Source organism: Anomalospiza imberbis, chromosome 2, assembly GCF_031753505.1.
Source record: "Anomalospiza imberbis isolate Cuckoo-Finch-1a 21T00152 chromosome 2, ASM3175350v1, whole genome shotgun sequence".
NCBI lineage: Eukaryota > Metazoa > Chordata > Aves > Passeriformes > Viduidae > Anomalospiza > Anomalospiza imberbis.
In genome coordinates, this window is record NC_089682.1 from 83,138,339 (window position 1) to 83,154,593 (window position 16,255).

Genomic DNA, 16,255 nt, shown 5'->3' on the forward strand with positions numbered 1-16,255 from the left:
GGTATATTCAGATAACTATGTATTTGAGAAGCAGCTAAACAAGGATGGAAAGTAAGTTTGATGATGATGATGATAAGAAACATTCAATTAATTTTCTCAATTATAAAATAAAAATTACATGTGCAGTGTAGGGAAAGAAAAAAGGGAACTTGTAATTGATAGAACAAAGAGCATTTAGTTAGAAAGAAAAGACGATTCAGTTAAGGCAGGAAAGGTGTAACAAAGTTTTAAAAAATATAACAAGTAGCACAGTAGTAGGTGCACAGTAGTTTGTAGAAAGAACTATTATATAAGCATTTATCTTTGAGAGAAAAGTCTGATGTTGCTATTAGGGAATTGATCATTAATATTATTGGTTAACAAGCTTATTGATAATTATACTATTGGCTATCCAGGCTCATGCTATTCTAACTCAATGGTGAAAATATTATAAAAGTTATGCACACTTTTAATAAACATCTCTGGTTAGACCATGACTGGGGACCGTGTTTCTCTCATGCACTTACAGTGCAGGTTACTTAGGACAGGCTTGATCCCATGGACTGGGTGAGGATCCTGTGAGCTACCCTCAGCAGGAGTTTACACCTATGGAGCACCTTAACGATGCAAGTGGTGGGGGGAGGCCCACATCAGAGAACAGTGTAGAAATACAGAAGTCTAGTTTCCCCTGTCCTGGGCTCTGGAAGCACCAAGGTGTGAAGGCAGTTTAGGTTTTGAAGTGGATTTCTCACCAGACAACCTGTAAAACTCAGCCAAAGGAGGGGCTGAAGGTGGGAGGCTTCCAGTTTGGTACTCGGGCTGAATTCCAGAGCCAGCCAGGTAAAGGTGCATTTTAAAAGGAAGAACAGCTCTTCCCAGTTTTCATCACATAGATAGATGCTGCATTGCCAGTGATACTGAGTTTCATGAGTTTCATAAGTTTCCTGGTGGTTGATCTATTATCTTAAGACCCTAACTTCTGGACTCAGATGACTAAAATAAAAACACCACCTTTTTACTAATAAAATTAAATTTCTATCTCTCAGCTGGTAGAGAAAAGCAAAGGAACAAAATCCAAAGTTCATAAAGCCAAAAGTAAAAAGGAAGCATTGAAAGTGTTATGTTTTTTAAATTCACGACTTGTAAACACTTTTCATTATATTTTGCTGGTTAAGTCATGATACTGATATTTAATAACCCTTGAGAATTCAGTTCTGATCCTCTGACAATTTTTAATCAGTGTAAAATAGCTGAATTATCAAAAAAAGATTTAAAAGTTGAGTAAATAATCCAGTTGCATACTGGCTAAAGAGCAGGATTAAGTATGCATTTCTCAGAGGGGTGATGACATACTTTGCATTCCAAAAATAATGAGAAGGTGGTAAACAGAATCTCTCAATTTGACAGATATTAAAATTGGTAGATATTGCTCTTCTCTATCTGATTCTTTTAAGACAGACAAGAAAAATAATTACATTTTTATTAAGTCTTGAGATAGCAGAAATATGAAGATAAGTGGGTAAGAAATGAATTCTCTGCCAATATTAAAAACAGGTAGATCAGGTGACCTGATGGTCATAGTTTGTCATCTTGGCTCTGCTCCCTGAGAAGCAAGAGCAGAGGGTTTCAACTAATAAAATATTAAAGAAGCTTAATAGTAGAAGCAATAGTAATAATATTAATAATAATTGTAAATCAACATGCAATTAGGGAAAATAATTTTGTCAAATATATTTCTAAAGAAGACTGCAAGTTTTATTGCTAAAATAAAAGTATTTTGTTGCTTCTCTAAGCAACTGACTGTCCAGAAAATAACTGATTAGAAAGGTTCAATCAATCCATTTCACAATGATGTAAGTGCAGCACACTAGTCCTAAAATAACTAAAAGAGAAACCATCCTTAAGCAATTCTTTTCTTGAGAGATTCTGCAGGGATTGGGTGTTGTCTTGCATTGTTTAATGTTGTGTTGTTTTGTTTTAACCATGGCCTGGATAAAATCCTGAGTGATGAAGCTTGCAGCTGACACAGAAGCTGTAACCATGGTCGGATAGAATAAGAACAATTAGCTGGCACTGAGTAAATTGTGACTTAGATCCACAGTCAATCTCAGAACACAAGACCTCAGCATGATGTTTGGTACCCTTGGTACCTGAAGGACCATCAACATGTGTTAAAAACATTCTAGGTCTGCTTACAGTCCCTCTAACTCCCAGCAAGGCACCTGCCACCTGCATGGCCTGTGTGTGCACATGTCGAAAAGCCGTCAGGCATTTCTGGACTAACTTCTCAGGTGTTGTGAATCACAGTCATGCTGACTGCACCAGGTAAAACCATGCAGGCCAGACTTGGAGCATCAGTGACAGAGGAAGTCAGGTAACACTGAAAAGTCCTGGAGCAACAGCATGGATTACCCAGTGAAAGATGACTGTGGCATGTAGCTCTGTGGTGAAAGTGAGATCCTTGGATCCACAAGCAGGAAAGATTTTGGAAATATTGCCTGAGCCCTTTATATGGCTCTTAATGTGAGTGACTTAATCACAGTCAGACATGGCTGGATCTGGAAAAAGGACAAGGTGCCCGAGAAGGGGTGTAAGCAGACTCGCACCATCGACATTTACGACTACAAAGGTATTTGTTCAGCAATTGCCTAACCTTTGAGGCAGTTAAATTGATATGGTACTTCTCCATTGGGCTGCAGAGATCTCTCCAGAACCTGCAGTCCTGCTCCTCTCCTGAGCACATATCTCTGCTGCTTGTCCCTGCCTAGGGCAGATCAGGCTCCCAAATCTCGGCAGAATATTGCAGTTCCTGGAGCCCCCTCAACATGCCCAGTGAGACCACCTCCACCACACCCTGTCATACACCACCCACAGCTCTTCTCACCTCTATGTACTTGTTCTACATTAAACTGCCCTGAATGAAATCTCTCCAGGAGCAGAACTTGTTCCTGCCTTTCCTCTCCATGCCAGCCGAGTGTCCTACTCACGAGTGTGATGTGCTTGTGCTGCGTTCCTCAGCCCTGCCTAGGAAAAGCTCCAAGCAGCCCCTTGCTCCATGACCCTGCAGGGTTTCCTGCATACACACTCACAGCCAAAGCAGATAATGGAGGTTTGGATTCCCAGCCAGGAGCAAGCACACAGCTTCTGTGTTTGGACCTAGCTTTTAGCAGGGAAAAAAGGCTTTTGGCAGCAGAGGGTTCTTCCCCTTCTCAGAGTAAGGCATCATGAAATTAAAAGGCTGCAGGATGAGACTTGGAAGATTCAGACTCAGGGCAGAAAAAAAAAAACAACAATGCGAGTAATTAAAAAGTCGAAGAACATGCTAAGGTTTGTGGCTGGTTCTTCTGCACTAAATATTTTACAGCAAAATGTTTTTTTCTCAAAGGGACATTCCAGTTCAAATGGGAGTGAATTAGGGCAGGGAAGTTCTCTGACCTGAAATAGGTAGAGATCGTGGAATCCACATACTCCCTCCAGTCTTGTGATTAATTCCCTTTGGTATAGCTATTCCTGACATGGGATTGCTGAGACCTGTGCATGCCCTCAGGAACTTACAAAATAATTACATTTGTTGTGTCAACCCTTTAGATACTCACAGGCTGCATGCAGACTCATTAGTTAAACTGAATTATGTATTTGCTCTTTGAACGTTATCAAAATATTCAGATCTAGCATGTTTCATGGTCTGCCACCATCACTGCTTCTTTGTACACAGATTTCTGTGGTTACTCCTGGCTTACCAACCACAGACTTTTCATGCGCAAATGCCGGTTTCGGTTATTTCATAGGTTGAAACTATGGTGGCTGATGTCATCCTGGCCTTTTAATTTTATCTTACTTTTGATGAAACCTTTTATTGTTAGATTAAAAAACAATAAATATTTCAGATGTTTCAATAAATGTTTCAGATGTCATATATTAACTTTGTTTTAAAAAACCTGGCAGCTCAGATTCCTGCAGAGATGTACACTAGCTCAAACATCAAGGGCATGTAGGCCCCTGGTAGGTACCTCCACACCTACAGTCCCTGCAAAGGAGCCTGGTCTGCAGTCTCTCCCAGTGAGCAGCGTGTTCATGGAAGGTGGGATGTGATAGGAAAGTATAAAAAAATTGCAAATGCATAGAGCACCTGGATTCACTGCAAGTAATCTGTTTGTCTTTGAGCTGGGTCCGGACTACCCTGTATTTTCCTAGAGCATAGGTAGGCAGTCAGACTCTGGCTGTGAAATCCTCAGGTCTCTCTACCTCCTTTGGAGCCTGGAGCAGTCTGCTTCATTTCTTGCCTTAAAGGGAACGCTTTAAGAACAAACAACCAACAAGAAACTGGTCTTGGGAGAGTTTTGAGATGCCACTACTATCTTCCAGCTGCAGTGATGTTCCTTTAGGCTCTGAAGGTGTCCATCAGGTATCATGTTCCTGTCTTCTTTCCAGGCCATTTTTCCCCATAACCGTAGGAATATCAAGAGCTACCCTAGAGCCATGCTCTTCAGTCACATTTATCCACCAATTTGCGTGTGCTGGTATTGCATTTAATGTGTGAATAATAGTTTTTTCAGCACCTAGATACTTTTGCTGGAAGGAAGGTGGAGGACAGCAAGGTAGGAACGTTTTTAGTTAATTAGACTGTTATTTTTTGCTGACAAGGTCACTGAGTATCTTCAGAAAAGGGAATCTAATCTCCTTCCAAGTAACTAAACAGGAATTTGCATTCCAGAATATTTGTGAAGCATATGTATTCCAGGAAAAATAAAAAAACAACCCAGCATTTATTGTCACATTGCCTAGAGTTTTCAACATTTGTGAGGAAACATTGGTGATCACACAGTGTCCCCATTCTTTACCATGACTTGATTATTTTAGCTCAGAGCCAGTGGAGCAGTACCTGAAGATCCTCTCCTGCTAGACTTCCCTCATGTGAACCCAAACCTCATGGCAACCCCTCTCTTGTGCTTCAGATGTTCCTAAAGCTTTCTCTAGCCTGGTAATATAAGTTAAAAATGAAACATATATAAAAACCATGCTCCAGCTGAGTGGGATTTTCACATGCAGATGTTGCTGCAGCGAACATTGGTGGAGGCCTAGAGGCAGCATGAGAGTGCTCCAGATGTCTTGGCTCTGAGAGATGTTTTGGCAGCCACTGAACGAGGGTTGGAGATTGAGTCCTATTCCTGCAAAGCTGCAGTGACCGAGCACATGTGTGGATTTCACTAGCTCTGCAGTTTCACTGCTCACTTCTGCCCTGGGACCAGCAGAACTTAATGCTATGAGGCCTGATGCTCCCTAATCATATGGCCCTGCAGACTGCTGCAGGCACTGACTGTGCTACCCACACCACAACTCCAACAGTGACACCACAGCCTCGACCCTGTCTCTGATCCCACCTGGGATCAGGAGATGCTCATAGGCCAATGAGATTTTTGGCCGCCTTTTAGACAAGAGCATAAATTGTTGCACAGCATGTTGAGTGCTGTCTGGATGGGTCCAGCTGAGAAAGAGTTGCTGCTGCTGCTGAAAGCCCTAGGGGATGATGTGCAGCCTCCCTGTGCTCCAGTGTGTGGTACCCGAGCACCCTGATGCCAGCTGCCATTCCCGGCCAAAGGGGCAGAAGAAAGGGCCAAGTACCCACTAGGGAGAAGAGGAAACATTTCACTCAATTTCATAGCTGTCAAAACCAGTCTTAAACTGGGGCTAGAAAACAAGTGAGAAAAAAGCGCTGCTTACATAATCCTTTGGCAGTGGAATGAATCAGGGTTCTTGCGGGAGAAGAGGAATGCAGTTTTAAAGGAATAAACAGCATTGCTGTAGCTGGTAGTAGCTGGATAGTCCTGCTTTCCTGAAGAGCAGCACAGACATTTACCATGGGTTTATGTGCCTTGTCTTTTGTGTCCACCATCTCTCCTCTGAACAAAGCTCTGTAAAATGTAACATTCCTGCTATTTTCTTTAAAATAATCTGTAATTCCTTGGCCATAATGCAAAGGGAGGCACCCATCTGTTTGGTTTTATATTTTTTTCTCTTTTCCACAAATGTCCTTGTTTGTGTAAACTAGCAAATCTAATCATCCAGCTCACAGGAGAGTTACACAACCCTCTTGAGATTTCAGTCTAACAGTAAGTCTTGCTTAATACTCCTACATTTGCTTCTTGCTTCAGATTTGCAAAGCTTCTTTGGCATTACAGCTGTGCTCTTATAAAACAGATTAAACAGCAAAAGGAATGCTGAATGGAAAAGCTGTGTTATTTCCACCTTGCAGGACTTACTGAAATGATCCTGGCTGGGTTAAAACATGAGCCGAAACTCCCACAGGGAGCGTTAGTCTGAGTGATTCACATAAACACTCAAAGTCTGTCTTGGTTGAGCTTCCTAGTCAAGGTAGGTAGTAGCACACAAGCAGCAGAGCCCTTCTCCCCTCTCCTTTAGAGAACACTGTTGATAGAAGCCTCCTGTTGTTTACTCTCACTGTGAAGCAGCAAGATGAGTACTGGGTAACAACAGAAAACTTGGGGTTTGGGTAACTCTTTCACACAGGGAACTGGGAGTCCCTTTCCTGTGAAACTGCCTAGTGCTGTGAAACATTCTTCATCTGTACCCTTGATGTAGGTCATCTGGAGAGGAAAATCTCATCAGCCTCTTGAAATGCAGCCAGGTTTATCATCACTTTCTTTTGCAGTTGACTTTAAGGGAAATAATCTTCCCGGGAGGCGGTCTGAAGAAAGGCAAGTTACAGGTAGGTTCATTTCATGTGTCTTGGTAAAGGTGTAGATGGCATTGCTTTCTTTCTCTCTGCTCTGCACTCTCTGGTTTCCAGGAGCTGTCACTCATCCCACCCTTCCTGGTAGCTTTTTGCCATCACCCATGGGCACTGTGTGGGGTCCAACTCTAACCTCAGCACCAGTCTTGCAGCAACTGGCACCACTGTGGGGTGGTGTGAACAGCACCAGTGGTCCGGGGCTCGCAGGGTTCCCCTGCTGCAATGTTGAACTCTTCTCTCTATGAGCTGAAAAATTGCCACAGACTGGGGCATCTACCTGCATGTCATCTTTTATGGGCAACTTCTGTGGAGCTCTTCTTCCCTTGGCTTGCTTTGAGCCCTGCCTGCCCATCTGGGCAGAGGGCTCCTCTGTTGCAGCAGCTTTGCTGGTTTGGAAGCAGCATCAGCTGCTGCAGGGATGCTAATAGAGCTGTAGCTGAAACAAAGCACATCACTCGGAGCACAGAGCTGGGGAACCAAGTTTGTGCAGCACTTCCAGATGTGAAGCGAGGGAGTTGGGTTTAGCCTATTTTTCAGATTTTTTTTTCTTTCTGATTTTGTTTTTTTTTTTTTTTTAAGCACCATGCAAGCACACTGAGAACAATTTGTACTGTTCACTCACATTCAGCTGTATGTTCCCAGTGGCAGTCAGCATATTTTCTAGCTAAGACTCTCCAATCAAAACCACATCTGTGTGTTGGAGCAGATTAGCAGTAGACATCTTTTCCCCTGAAATATAAGAAAAATCTATCGCATGTCCACTCTGTCACATGTGTTACTTGGCCTCCAAAGTAATCCCAACCTCACAGACTACTCCAAGGATGAGGAGGGAAATGTCTACAGTCACTTAACCAGGAGGAAAATTCCTCTTAATTCCACTTTGAAAAGTTTGAACTGAATAAACTCTGTGGGATTTTGATGAAAAGTCCTCAAGGAGACATGATTGCTGAGCATCTTCCTGTGTGGATACCTGGGAGGAGATACAGAGGTTGCTGGAAAGTCACACAGAGTATTTATTTCTGTGGGGAATCAGGAGCAGACCTGAGCCTTTATAACTGTCAGCATACTGCACTGTGCTTTAGCTTCTCCTTAATATACATGTTACCCTGATTTTGTCCTGCCTGTAGTTTCAAGCAACCTCCTTAACAAATCCTGCAGCATCTCCTGGGGAATTAAACGTAAGTGTGAGGGGGAATTAAGTTGTGAGAGGAACTAAAAAAGCTTCCATTACAGCCTGTCAATGCCTCTTTTCAGGTGATAAGAAAGGAGTGTGATGATGCACTGGTTGCTGCTGCTCCTTCTCCTGGTCAGCTTTGGCTCACCTGCACCCAGGTTTTCGGTGTGTATCTTTCAGCCATGTCTGTACACTCTCTCAATGGTTCACCATTCCCAGTCATGCAGAGATGAATACTCCCCCACAAAAGGGACGGAGACCTGTAAGAGCAGAGCAAAAAGGCATCTGCCTGCAGCTAAAGGAATGTCATCCTGATAATACAGGATTTTCATAGCATTAAGGGCTGTGCAGCTGCCTGGGAGATTGAACTGACATTACTAAGAATTCAAAACAACAACAAAAATTTATTTTTAAAAAATGTATTTTTGTAGCCAAAATATCAGCTCTTTTTCAGTTTTACACAAAGTTAATTCTGGAACCTTGCTGGTTTCGCCCATCTGCAGTGCAAGAGCCAAGTTTTCCCTCTCTTATCAACCTGAGCACTTTCATAGTTTGCAAACCTTCCTCTTGAGCTCACCAAGTGGGGGGTCAAGACAAATTATTTTTGTCCAAAGTAAATTTTTGTGCATCTGATTGTATTCTGGCATGCTCTGATCAATGCCAAGGTCATTGCAGAAACCCCTTTTCCACTGGATTCAATTAAACAGCGGATGCTGTGCAAGATTTGGACATCTTAGGAAGAGATCACCATGAAATCATGTTGATCCACTTAGGCAGTGTGACATGCTAGGGTCAAGAGGAGACAGATGCTCCTTTTTCTTTGTCTCTCCTTACCACTGACTGAAGTGTGGGGGGTTTTGTTTTTTTTCTCCATAGGACAAAGACATCTGCCTCCTAGACAACAATAAATTAAGGCAAAAGTTAAAACATCTTCAAGACTTGCTTTACTTATATGAATTGCAGCTGAAGGACATACTGGAGAACACTTACCACAGAACAAAAAGTGAACTGTTCTCAGGCAACAGGAGCGTGCAGCATGAGATGCTTTTACCCACAACCAGTGGAAATTTGATAGTGTATGACCAAGGTACAGTTTGCAGTAGTGTGCCACAATGTTTATTTCTCCCTGCAGTGTCCCATGTGTCATATTTTACTTCTGCTAAAGGTTTTAAATGTTTAAAGTGGATTGTGATTTAAAATACAAATACATGAGAAGGAGAGGAGCTGACTCATTGCCCTGACACTATAAGATATCCCTTGGGGCTAGAGTCACTTATCCCAGCTGTAGGCAGCTATTACCCAGGTACAAAATGGACATCTTCAGCAGGGCTTCTTATCTACAGAGAGGAACAATCACCTTTCGTGTTTTCCATCAGATTTACTTTAGGCATCTACTTTAGGACAAGATGGGTCCTGCTCTTGAAGACCCCATATTCCCTGAGTGACTTAATGGAGCCCAGAGTACCTGGCTCAGCTGCAGCTGTTTGGATGAGCCAAGCCTCCCTGTTCCTCAGCTCCCTCATTACTTCTGTGGCACAAAACAGGAACAGGCATGCATACTTTGTCCCTTGGTGTTGAGAACATGGTCATAAATGACATCATTGCCTGTGGCCAAGATTTTAGCCTTTGGGCATTACATTGAAAGTGTGAAGCACTGAGATCCCGAAAGGCTCTCTCCTGATACAACCCTGGTAGAGCTGGACACAGAAGCTTAGCCTATTATTTTACAAATATTTTTCCCTGATCTTATCAGATCTTATCAGATGAGGGTACTTTATCTTCCACATGGAAATCAGCTTCCCTGCAAATATCTTGCTGACAAATAAAGTTTCAGTTCCAGGCTTTCATGATATAGCCCAGGCTAAGCTGCAGCTGTCCTGCATTTCCCCAGGGATTTGGGCATTATTCCCTCAGAGGGCATGGCTGTAAAGGCTCTCAAGCCTTAAAGCTCTTTGTCAGGCTAGCAGTTTGCAAACTGGTGTAGCTACTACATTGCTGCACCATTTCCTTTGATTTTACAGGGCTTGCAAAGCTATGAAAAGCTGGCCAACTGTCCTTGTCCCACACAGCCTCTCAGTGACATCCTCTCTTGGCAGCACATAGCCCTTGGCTTTGCCCCCAGCCCATTTAACAAACTGATACCGTTCTGCCCAGATTGCTCTGCAGTGTATGGCCGGAAGAGCACCACAAGTGGCTACTACCGGATCAGGCCCAGAGCAGACCGGGAGCCTTTCCTGGCATTCTGTGACATGTCTGATGGCGGGGGCTGGACTGTCATTCAGCGGCGGAGTAACGGCAAGGAGAATTTTAACAGGTGGGTGCGTTGTTCTTGCATCAACAAGGCTTGCACTCAGTCCACCAGCTCCTATCCCTGTCCTGCTGCCGGGCAAAACCCCACCCTTGAGAAGCAGGATATGCAAGACTATATATTAGTGATGATTATTTAGCATTAGGACAACCTGGTGGTAGCTGTTGGCAGGAAGGGACCATTTTCAAAATGGATCTATACCTTCTTTTCCATGGGTTCTCTGCATTTGAATGCATATTTTATCATTATTGAAGACTGTCAAAGGCTCCAAATTGGCAGGTTTCTGCTACCACTGCACAGACTGAGACCTGTTGAACAGATCTGTTCTGATATCAGGAATTATCTTCAGTATGTTGTAACATTTATTATCATATTCAGATAATTCTAAAAAGTGCCAAACCAGATTGTCCTTTTCCTATGCAAAATCCCAGAGAGGTTACTTTCATACTGAAATTTAGAGGAGGAGAGATGCTCTGGTAGCACTGTGCAGAAGAAATGTCCCCATGAAGGTTAATTCACCATCAGAGCACACACAATTTCAGGGCATATCTAATGCCTTCTAAAGTCTATGCAGTGCATTGCAAAGCTACCTCAAGTGACTCTAAGCCAGCTTGCCCAGAGAGTGGTAGCTATCTAGCCATGGTAGTTCAGGTGAAATAAAAACATCCTGAAGAGGAGCATTGACTAGTATGTAGGTCAGGCAGAATGAATATCCATAATAGCAACATGTGAGAGAATAAACACAGGGTTTGGGGGTTTTTTTTGGCAGTTTGAAGGTTTGATCCCCATATATGCGTGTGCACAGGTTTAGCAGGGTAAAACGTAAGCTGTGAGTTGTGTTTACTTCTAGATGATTCAGATACTTTTAGAAAACAGTATCTAGAGATACAGGTGAAGTTTTACTTGTTACCATACTCAAGCGTCACAAACTGTCTAATCGCCTCCCATGATGAAATTTATATCTCTCTGCAGGAAATGGGATGATTACAAACTGGGATTTGGGAAATTCCAGGGCAAGAATGATGAATACTGGCTGGGCAATGACCACATCCATGACCTGCTTGCTAGAGGTCCAAGTATTTTTTCTCCATAGATTTCTTTCTAATTTGCATTAGGTATTCATCTAACATGACACAACTTTATATTTAGGAGAGAACTCATTAAAGATTGACCTGATGGACTGGCATGGGGAAAGGCGTTATGCAATCTATGAAAATTTCCAGCTTGCAAATGAGCAGGTAAGAAATGGAGAGAGCAGTGATTTGCTTGCTTTGGTCTGTGAGGGTGGGGCAGCTGTGTATACAGCATCAGACCAGTATCAGGACTGTATCTACAGCTCTGCAAAACTTCCCTGCTCTGGTTTCCTGGGCTTCCTGGTTTGTCTGACTGACAGACAGCCCTGGGATCAGGGACACAGACCTGGGACTTCTTCCTTACAACTGAGTGCCCAGGTCAGTGGGTGACAGCATCACATGTTTGTGCCCTCTTGCTAACTTTGATGCTGAACAGAGGGCAGCTCCCTGCCACAGGGCACAAGGATTCTCACACGTATTTGCCTCTGGCCTCATGATTAAAAGAGTCTTCTGTGAGTGAGAAGACCCTTAGGGTTTGAACCTCTGCAACTAAATGGAACTCTGTTCTCCTGCTTTCTAAGAGAGTGTTTCAGACTGTCACATAAAAGGCAAGTGTCAGAGCAAATCCTCTCAACTTTGTTTTAAAATAAACCAGGAAATTCTAATCAAAGCTTTGAAAGAGCAGTTTTAAGTTCCTATCTTGAAGAGAGGTACCTGTAGCACTATACCTACTGCTACAGACACAGAAAGCCCGGAGACAGACACATCCTGTATTCTCATGTTGTGCTTTCTAGCTGTAGACAATGTCCAGCTCCATACAGGTGCTGTTCTTTGCAGACTTGCCTACCTGAACACCACATGTAAGTAGCCCAAATAACCAAGGATACTGCATGGACCAGTCCTAGTTCCAATTCACCAAGGATACTGCATGGACCAGTCCTAGTTCCGACTCCATCACTGCTCCAGAAATGTGCACATTATGCTCAGTTTGCAATTAGAGGTTTGTTTTGAAAAGTTTGAACAGCTGCATTTTAATACCTTACTGCCATTTTTCATAAAGAAATTAGGACAATTTTGACAGTAGAAAGCCCACAACACAAATGTAACTATCCACTTAGTATTAAATATCTCTTAGACCTGTTAGCTGTGCACAATGGAACGATTACTCTAAATATTCCTACCAGGACCAGACCATAGAAATCAGATGGCTTCGAGTTCTTGGAAGAGCAAAAAGCCTAATCATTTATTCTAGCTGAAAAACTGACTTCTTTATGAAGACAATTACTTGACACTTGGCAGTTTTCTGCTAAGTTGTTCTTGATCATCTTAGAAAGAGCTTTCCATCTTGCTGTAAAGTGTATTAAATGGTTGTTGAATGACAATAAACCTGGAGCCCTTTGTAGCAGGAGCAGCAATCCCTTCTGGAATTTTAAATCCTGCATTGATCTACACTAGGATCATTAAAGCATGGAGTCAAGTCACCCTTGACTTCAACAGTCATGCATTTGACAGTGGATGAAATGTCCAGAGCTAATTTGACCTCAAAACTGTGAGGAAAGGCAGAAAGAATGGATATCAAATAAATGTTTCACATATTCTTGTAGGAAAATTACAGGTTATGGTTTGGCACCTATTCTGGTAATGCTGGCGACGCTCTGTCTGGTGGGAGCAATTTTGAAGATCAGTGGTCAGCTTCTCACAGAGGGATGCAGTTCACCACATTTGATAAGGATCACGATCAATTTCTGGCAGGCAACTGTGCTTCAGAAAACAAGGGTGGCTGGTGGTTTAACAGGTATGGAAAAACGCTGATTCCTCTTGGATGGGTAGGTTGTGGGTGGCTGCACAGCTGAGAGGACTTGCCTGCCTTACAGCAGCTGGAGGTTGCTGTGTGCACTTGCCACCCCACACAGCCAAACTTAAGATGTTCAGACCTACAGATCCTCAAAGGAAAACAATTTATTATTTTTATTATAGCAAAGCAGGTAAGTTGAATTCACTTTAAGAAAATGGGTTAAAACAAATGCACAGGGGACAATGACCTGGAAGGAAAAGAGCTCAGTTCAAATTCCTGAAAGTGCTTTGTGTTATACTCCAGTGAAGAAAACAACTGTAACCATGGTAAGGTGAAGTGTGTATGAAGGACATTTCCCTAGAGTGGAGCATATCTAAGGGCAGAGCTACGCCATAACAGTTATGACGGTATATTTGCTGTTTGGGCATATGCCACACATCAATGGATAGGGACTCATGTTTAACAGCCCTGGAAACTGGGATGTAACACTCTCAGATTTTCTCTGCTTTAGTGCAGGATGAGCCTTTTAGACCAGATTCTCATGGCATAACAACTGAAATTGGTGGAGCTACAAAAATGTACATCAATAGTACGATTTACCTCAATGAAAAAAATTCTGAACTTTTAGGTGTCAATATGGAGCTGCCTACACTGGAGCTAAAGCGTACCAAATGGCACTACATCCCTTTGTTCAGGCCATGCAGTTCTAATGCCCCTAGTCAGTACACCTGAAGAAGTCAACAGGCTGAATTATCTGACCAGTGTAGGTGTCTGCTTTAGGATGACCCACATATTCCTGTGTTCCACTAAAAGCATTAACCATTTAGTCCATCCCGCCCTGGTATATCCAGATATATGTTGTGTGAGAACGGTACTGCACTGCAATAATGCAATATCTTCTCATGCTAAACAGAGTTCCCTTTTTGTCTTTCCTTCATTGTTCCAAGGTGCCATGCGGTAAACCTCAATGGGCAATACTACAAAAGAGGGAGGTACAGTGGACCCCATGATGACGGCTTGGTTTGGTCTACATGGCATGGGATGTGGTACTCACTGAAATATTCAGCCATGAAGATCAGGGCTCCATTCTTTATCGACAGAGAGAGCGGAGATGGTGAGAACTATCAGGGCAGCTGAACCTGCTGCTTTGGAAATAGAAAAAGCACAGGCTGAAAAGAATGGTGAAAGCTGATAGCCACTGCTCTGCTGCTGCCAGTCGCCAATCCTGCATTGATAGCTGGAGTTGCACCTGCTTCTGCTACCTGAAGCTAACAGCATGAGTTGTTTGAGCACAGCCAGACAACAATTTAATAAAAAAACATATGGATCGTAGTCACGGGATAATCAGAGATTTCTCTTTCAGCAGTTTTCAAGACTTTGTTGGAGAATGTTTATTGAAAGTTCTCTGGATTTTGAAGGATCAAGTATGTCCTTTAATCAATCTATACTTTTCCAAGTCTAAACCTTTCCCATCTTGATTTTAACCATCAGTGTTTCAGTTATGAGAACATCAGGACAGAAAGAACAAGGGGATGGGGAATTGGATTTCATCTGGTGTGCCTTTGTTAGTGCTTTGTTCTGCATCAGGAGAATGTTTTTAAGCAACTTTCCCTATGGTTCTTGCACACTTCATTTGCAGAGTGCTCCTGGAGTATGTGAAACCAAACTTGTGGATGGACATGCTCCAATGGCTAATGTGCATCCAGACTAATGCTGCTTAAAGTAAACACCCACAATATGGACAGTGTGAATTCCATTCCAATAGCTGCCGCTGCAGATCCACTGCTAGAGTACACCACAAGACATTAAAAGACAATCCTTCCAACTAGATTTAAGCCCCAGAATAAAATTATGCAGATTTTACTAAAATTAAGGTGAGCACAGATATTCCTAGGAGTTCCTAAAATGCAGTCACAATTCTCCTGTACATTCTCCTGTAATTTACCAGATCACTTTGCATTAGTGAAGGGGAATCAGAAAGTGGTTGAATCACAAGGCACACTGTTTTCATTGTCTTACTGGGTGAAATAAGAGCAACACAAATGACTGAAATAAATGGAATACTGAAAATTTATTTTTTACAGCTGTTAATAACAGTTAAAAATGAACAGCAGTATCAGCTTGATGCAAATAATTTAACTACCATACTGTAGAATAAATCTGTTTCCTTTTTTTCTGATTTATAATAATTTTTAAACTGGTATTCCTTTTCCATTTACTTGCTTTTATATCCATACATACTGTAATTTGTATACATAATGATAAAGAGCGAAATAAAACCATCTGAGTAGGACTTCATACTTTTTATCTGGTTTTCAACAATAGGAACATGAACAGAAATCTGGATCAACATCTTGGAAAGCTCATAATATGAGAAATGTATTCTTTCAGTGTTGGCTCTGGTGCTTTTTCACCTGTTGTCCTGGGTAGTTGAAAAGGTCTGCAAGGTAAGTTTAATTTTCATGGCTCAAGCCGTCCCAGATACAATGCAGAGGCATGAGGTGAAGGTTCAGTTTAAAACTTGGTTTGGTTCCTCTGCTTCCTAGACATCCCAGTGACGGCAAACATGAACCTCCCAGTGTAATGGGCAGCACTCCAGGGAGCTGTGCTCCTAGAGCCTGTGCCCTTGGTTAGACTGCCCCCCTGCCCTCTTCTCAAGCATGCTCATGTGGAGTTAAATTTTCACCAACATGTCTGAAATGAGATTGCCCTTGTGAAGAAAGGGCTGCAAAAAGGCAGCACTTATTCTTTCCCTTCTGATCACTGTTTCTGTATTTTGATATGGTAAAATCTTAGTGTAAGGTTGTAACTGCATGTTGGGACATAAGGACACATTGTAACTCTGTGGCCCCTGATGCGGTACTGAGGGCAGAAAGTATAATTTTTGTCTAGGTGGAAGACATAGAGAAATGTGAATGAAATAAGTTCATGCCTTCTGGCAGTTCATGCTCAATCCCATTCTTCAGTAGAGAGCTAAGGAAGTAGAGCAAAGATTGTGGAAACTATAGCACTTAGGGGAGAGTATTTGTGGTCTGGCAGTTCATTAAGCATCTGGTAAGCCATCTGGTAATGGAATATCAAGCTGGAGATGAAGTCAGCAGGGCTTAATCAGACAACCAGCACCCAGTCCAGTTCCCCAGTTAGTGAGCAATGAGCAATGTGAAGTCCAGGCTAT

At 42.5% G+C, this 16,255-nt stretch overlaps 2 protein-coding genes across 3 annotated transcripts in view; one reads left to right on the plus strand and one right to left on the minus strand.

Moving 5' to 3' along the window:
- LOC137469404 (phosphatidylinositol 3,4,5-trisphosphate 3-phosphatase TPTE2-like) overlaps positions 1-16,255 on the minus strand; it is a 267,328-nt gene that overhangs the window by 22,388 nt on the left and 228,685 nt on the right. The window lies entirely within an intron of this gene.
- Positions 5,760-15,802, plus strand: LOC137469409 (fibrinogen-like protein 1). The gene is made up of 8 exons (XM_068182117.1): positions 5,760-6,706; positions 7,985-8,069; positions 8,781-8,991; positions 10,059-10,218; positions 11,185-11,282; positions 11,362-11,450; positions 12,890-13,080; positions 14,028-15,802. Exons 2-8 carry the CDS (start codon positions 8,004-8,006, stop codon positions 14,215-14,217), a joined length of 1,005 nt encoding a protein of 334 aa, XP_068038218.1. The 5' UTR covers positions 5,760-6,706; positions 7,985-8,003; the 3' UTR covers positions 14,218-15,802.